The sequence below is a fragment of the Copadichromis virginalis genome, linkage group LG3 (genome assembly GCF_057382275.1).
Source record: "Copadichromis virginalis isolate Kocher_CV1m ecotype Utaka linkage group LG3, C_Virginalis_male_GT1.1, whole genome shotgun sequence".
Taxonomy (NCBI): Eukaryota; Metazoa; Chordata; class Actinopteri; order Cichliformes; family Cichlidae; genus Copadichromis; species Copadichromis virginalis.
In genome coordinates, this window is record NC_140620.1 from 34,827,974 (window position 1) to 34,834,493 (window position 6,520).

General features: G+C 37.8%; 1 protein-coding gene across 1 annotated transcript; it reads left to right on the forward strand.

The window, feature by feature from the left end:
* Positions 1-411: 411 nt before the first annotated feature.
* LOC146714317 (nuclear factor 7, ovary-like) lies at positions 412-5,141 on the forward strand. The gene is made up of 9 exons (XM_085452728.1): positions 412-638; positions 730-823; positions 921-1,025; positions 1,792-2,025; positions 2,180-2,327; positions 2,621-2,647; positions 2,970-3,034; positions 3,448-3,570; positions 3,933-5,141. Exons 1-9 carry the CDS (start codon positions 412-414, stop codon positions 4,317-4,319), a joined length of 1,410 nt encoding a protein of 469 aa, XP_085308854.1. The 3' UTR covers positions 4,320-5,141.
* Positions 5,142-6,520: the final 1,379 nt, after the last annotated feature.

Consider the following 6,520-nt stretch of genomic DNA (forward strand, 5'->3'; position numbering starts at 1 on the left):
GTAAATCCATTAGATTCATAAAAATGTAACAATATGTTGCCACTAGGACCTTCAGACTCTGTTTGTGAACTCTTGTATATTTGCAGTCTGCAGATTGAACTTAAACATAGTTGTTGTCTTCGAAGCATCTGAAATAAATCTGTCCACTTTTCTCTGCGCTACAGCATGATGAGCTTTCATGTGTTATACCCTTTTCTGTGAAATATAAGTGAAAAGGGCACACTGGACGCTTTACTTTGATCTTATGTTTAAAAATATCCTTTAGTCTTCTTGGTTTGCCATTTAGATTTTTTTAAACTTAGATTTATAAACCTGCATCTTTACAATCTGACCTAAAGAGTTTAAATCCCATAGTGTACAGAAGAATTTCAACATGTGTGGGTAACAAAATGTTATTTCTCTGTCAGAAACATGGCCTCAACATTGTCTGAAGAGCAATTTCAGTGCAGCATCTGTTTGTACAGCTTCAAAAATCCTGTCTCTATCCCGTGTGGGCACAATTTCTGCCTGGAGTGCATCAAACGTTATTGGGATGTGGCGCAAAAGTCGGATTGTCCGCTGTGCAAAGAATCCTTTGGAAGTCGCCCCGAACTCAGGGTGAATAGGACCTTAAAAGAAATCACTGAAAGATTTCAAAGGTTGGTTGACTGTAACTATACTATAGTGCTTTATTTCAACGTTTTAGCACATTTGGTTGAAATTAATCAGATGTATATCATCATCTTAAAGCTTGTTAAAGGAAATGCCAGGATTCAAAGCAAAGAGACCCATCATTTCACTACCGCCAAATAGGTCTGGAGGAGAGAAGGAGATCAAGATCAAGGTGGGAGGAAAAGTGGTTAAATGTAACGACGCTCATGGATTATCTTGTAAGGAACTCCAGATAATCCAAGATGTAAAATACATGTTTTCAACTTCAGCCTCTGCAGACTCGGATAAAGAAGACCCAAGAACAGTATCAACACATGATCCAGACCCGAATCAGAAAGACCGAGGAGATCAAACAGTCAATGGAGCTGAGCAAAGTGAGCATTGCTTTTTGATCATTTACAGACATGAACATTTCTCGGCCTGTTTGCTCTCTAAGAAACAAAACTTCAACCAATTTGTTTGTAGAAGCTCACATCAGAAGAAAAACAGCAGTGTTGTTCTGCTTCATGTAGACTGTATTTAAAAGACAGAGAAGACTCCCCCTGCTGGTCATTTTAAAAAATGCATTAGCTTCACTTTTCAAGCCTGGAATCCACTTTTGGCTTTTATTTGCAGTTTATCCTGCTATAATATCCATGTAGAGTGTAAGTAACCTTGTGCACAAAAGACTCTGATTACAGGGCAGAGTAACTATAGAAACTCAAAAGCTAAAATCCTTGCATATCTTCTAAAGTCAGGATTACTTCAGTCAAAGTATTTTTCCATCTTTAGTAATTCATATATGGCAGCGTGGCTCTGTTTTAAGAGCTCTTGTGATCTTTTATTAGTTGTTTTTATTGATATAATAAACCTTCATTATACATAAAGAGACATGGAAAAGCAGGGCTGGAGGTGGGTTGGGACAATAGATCAACTGTTATCAGAGGACTGCAGGCTGGTCTCACTGAGATCATCTTCTTTGTCTTCTTTTTGGGGGAAATGTGTTAAATTATGGGCATATTAATAAGAATCATCGTATATAAGCAGTTTTTGCCTAAGTTTAATTTGTTTTGCATTTCATTGAAGAAGGGGTAGCAAAGTACAAAGGTGGTGCATTTTAACATATTTCACATATTAATTCAACTCTTTTCATCTCTGCAGAGAAATAAAGAAAGAGAGATACAGTGCAGCGTTCAGGCTGCCACAATGATGGTAATTGCCATTGAGAGAAACCAGGCTTTGCTCATCGAGGAGATCGAACGGAAGCAGGAGGTGGCTGAGAAGAGAGCAGAGGAGCTTCTCAAGGAGATCAGCCAGGAGATCAATGAGCTGCAGAAGAGACGCAGTGAGCTGCACCTCCTGGAGCACACTGAGAACCCAGTTCAGCTCCAGCAGGTCAGAATCAGTATTTATGTTTAATATTTCTGCGCAGCCAAGCAAGTTTAAAGCATCTAAAGTGATTGTAATATGATATGAATACAAACCGGCCTGTCTGCTTGTTAGTGAAATCATTTATTTGTGCTCATTTCTGTCACTGATGCTGTTTTAGGACTTTTTACATCTGGACGCTCCGATGTCCGTCAAGCACTGGGCTGACGTCAGAGTCCAATCGGAGAGCTACGCACGGACTGTGAGGAGAAATTTCTCCAAACTGGTCGACATCTGCCAAGAACTGGAGAGGAAGCTGTGTGCAGAGGGTCTGTAATCCTTATGATGACATGACATTATAGTCTCTGATTTTAGAACACAAGACTTTCTTTGCATCACCGGTTCCTTTGGTTTTATTATAATCCTGCCACTTTTTGCATTGCATATATATTTATATCATATTTTACACTATAAGTCTGCACATAACTAACTTTAGTGATACACTTAGGGTCCAAAAATAAATCTCGTAACATTCGCTAAAATATTAGTGAATATTTTAATTGTTCTACGTTAATGTTTAATGACACTAAAATGACACAGTTTCTTTTCTGATCTTTTGCAGAGGTAAACAAGATGAATAAATATGCAGGTATGTGTATGGATATGATATTTATATTGTGATTACGTTATATGGATTACACAAGATTGAAAATTTGTCACCATCATATCTAATAAAGACTCTTACTGATGTCAGTAGAAAGAAAGTGGCTCTTCACACTGATTCAAATAATCTTTATACATTTAAATGACTCAGAATACAGATACTCTGTTGCCAAAAAAGGTGACTTCAGTAACAATATGCTTCAAAACAACAGGGTTATTTTTTCATATTATTTCTTTAATCCTGAAAAATTTGAATAAATCTGAAATAGCAAATCTTTTTATGTGTTTTTTTCTGTTTCTGTCTCCAGTGGATGTAACTCTGGATCCTGCTACTGCTGCTGGCTGGGTGGTCCTGTCCCCGGATAATAAAAAGGTGAGCTGTAATTATCAGCTGCATGATTCCTGACTGTAACACCTTAACAAGAGCTCGGAGTTAAACAAAGTCTTGTCCTGTTGTAAAAAATGATCCAACAAAGTGTTGATACATGTGCAGCTGTTTGTATAATTAAGTGTAAAGTCATTTGCTTAGTTAGTTATACACACCAGTTCAGTTTAGCCCTGTAATATTATTGGGAAAACACTTATTAAAACAGCTATTATTGGGAAATTGCATTTCTTGTCTGTGAAATTAGAGTCTGTGAATTACAGACAACAGCTAATGGACGACAAATATTATGCAGGAACTATAATGATGGAAACTAGTGGATCAGAAGTCAGGAAGATGCAAATTAACGACAAGTACGGCATCAGTAGTTGTTGTATGAATGTGATCGTGGCAATCCACAGGTGAGCATGAGCTACCAGCAGTGGAGGACCCCGCTACCTGACGACCCCCGCAGGTTCGACTCCTGCGTCGCCGTGCTGGGAAAACAAAGCTTCACATCTGGGAAACGTTACTGGGTGGTTCAGGTAGGATAAAAGGATAAAATAAATAACTGCTAAACAGCTTATAGTCGTGATCAGTGTGAATATTATCCAAAGTGGAACACAACAGCTTTATTTAGAGTAAGATTTGGATTGAAATACACCAAAGAAAATTACACATGAACACAACGACACAACCTGTGACTAGGACTGTATAATGTATATGATCTAAACAAGCAGGAAAATAAAACTCTTTACGCCCCCTGGTGGCTACAGGATGTTCACTTCTGATTTTATATCTGCTGTGTTTACTCTCAGTAAAAATTTATTATCATTTAAAAAACAACCTAAAGAAATGAAGCTCTACTCTGCAGTTTAGCATCATTTTGTCCTTCTTTGTGTTTCAGGTTGGGGATAAAACAGACTGGGATCTTGGGGTGGCCCAGGAGTCCATCAACAGGAAGGGCGCCATCACAGTTCGCCCTGATAACGGTTACTGGGCGATATGCCGACGTAACGGTGGAAGCCTGTATGCCTGCGCTGGGCCCGCCGTCACTCTTCACCTTAAAGAAATTCCTCAGAAAGTCGGTATATTCCTGGACTATGAAGAAGGCTCGGTGTCCTTCTACAACACAGAGGCAAAGACTCACATTTATACTTACAGCGGGCTCACTTTCACTGAGCCGCTGTATCCGTACTTTAACCCCTGCATACATGACAACGGGAAGAACACGGCCCAGCTGGTCATCTGCCCGATCGAGGCTGGGATCACTGTAGACACTTCAGCACGTTGAGCGAGAGACTCGGAGGATCCTTTTTAAAACCTCGAGAGCATCCACATTCATTGTCTGGATAAGTTGTAATCTGTAAATGCAAACAAAAGACCAAGAACAGGAGAAAATATTCTTCTCCCAAGTGTAAAGCGAACACCCTGAATATTGTCCTGGTACAGACTGCAAGCCCAAGCTTAGCTCCTGCAAGGTGTTTGGATATATTTATTTATTTATTTATTCCAGTCAAAAGCTATAAGTTAACCACAAGGTTTGCTAATGTCTCTTAATCTTCCTGATGATATCTATAAAGAGGTTTTTAAAAAGAGCTAAAGATCCAAGCGAGGGTTCATCTGAACCATCCACTTATGTCTGCTAAGGGAGGACAAATGTATGTAAATGAGGATAAAACTTCCACTGATAAGTCCACAGTTATCTGACAACGACACATTAGTGATGGTTTAGGAACTATAAGATGCACCTATACACGATCACTACGGTGGATAGCACTGCATGAATCCTGCCTACGTTTTTACACTACTCATTCTTTGGTAATTTATTAATATGGTATAACTTATATTATAGCTCAAGGCCTGATTTAAAAGAACTTTATGAATCCAACTTTGTTTGGATCTTTGGTTTAAGATCAGGGACACGTCACATGGTCTTATGAGTTCAGAGGTGCATGTCTGTTTTAGTTGGTAGCACGTAGATCATAGTACCACAATAGTATATTAACATCAGTATATCATGTGCATGTAAGACATTGAGTATATATAATTTCTTGTCATTATTGTAAAAATTTGGATTATTGTGATGTATTTAAGCTGAAATAAATGTGAACTGAATCCCTGAGAGTCTGCTGTGTTCTTTTAACTTTTTATCCCAACACAGAGTTTAGACAAATTCTAAAGTTAGAATTAGAAAATGGAGCACAGAAAACAAAAGATAACAAGCAGAAAGTCATGACACACTGTTCATGGTACAAAAGTAATACTCTGGAAACAAAAAACAAGTAACTCCACAAACTAAATCCTAACTACAGCATTAGCAACAATAAAGGTTTCAGATACTAGAATGTAAGCAGGATCAAACTAAGAAAAAATACAATTAAAACAAAAAGAAAAATGACTCAACAACCTCTCGTTGGGTAGTCAAACCACTGGTGACAGACAGAGCACAGGAACATACCTCCATAAGCAACAAGTCATCAAAGACCGACACAAAAGCTGACATCAAACCACGTTGTCTGCACGCTGCGTTTCTTTGCATCATGGATGGTGAGTCAGACTCATTCTGTGTCAGCACTGTATTGAACTTTAGAGTATCTTATGTGGGGCAGAGCACTGAAGCTGCACTGAAGCTGCTTTCAGTGCTGGGGGTGCTGGAAGATCTTTTTAAAATGTCTTCATGTATTATGTTTATAGATGATGTACAGTGTTTGCTTGTAGGTTTATCGTTAAAGAAGCAGCACTTTAATGAGTTTATTTGAACAAGGGTTTCTTTCCTGTTATTTACCAATAGAAATACTTTCTTAAATCCTACTTCTGCTACTTAATTATATTTGTGTATTTGTATCCCAATAACTACAATAAAAAAGTGTGCTTTATCCTGCTTGAGTAGCACGGCTCAAAGGTCATACATTCAAAATTCATAACTGACTTGTAGCAACAGCAACTGCAGTGGGAGAAAAAAAATATATCCTTTCCTTTTCACAGAATCTCACACTGCTTAATATTTCTTACACTTAGTGCAACTTACATTTGTGCACAGGTGCTTTTACATTACACTTATATTTTACACTTCACTTACATTTACACATTTTACAGTGTAAAAGTAAACAAAATGTAAAATGCAAGTTACAGTTAAATTGTACAGTTACACTAACATTTTACAGTGTAAATGTAAGCGAAGTGTAAAATATAACTTATATTTACATTTTACAGTAACACTTGCATTATAGGTTACACTTGCATTTTGCTCTTTGCTTTTTCACAAATGTTGTGCTATACCCTGTGTGTTGTATTAAGTGACAATTGCACTTCTTTGTCTTGTGCTTAAACATGTTGTACAGAAAGTCACAACCTTCTGCCGTTGGGCATTATACTAAGCATATCTGAATTTGTAGTCAGATGAATGAAAAGGGGCTCAAATGCAGGAGTCCTGAACAAAAGTTAAAGAGTTTATTTACAATGCAGCTTACTTAGAATGAGAAAATATGCAGA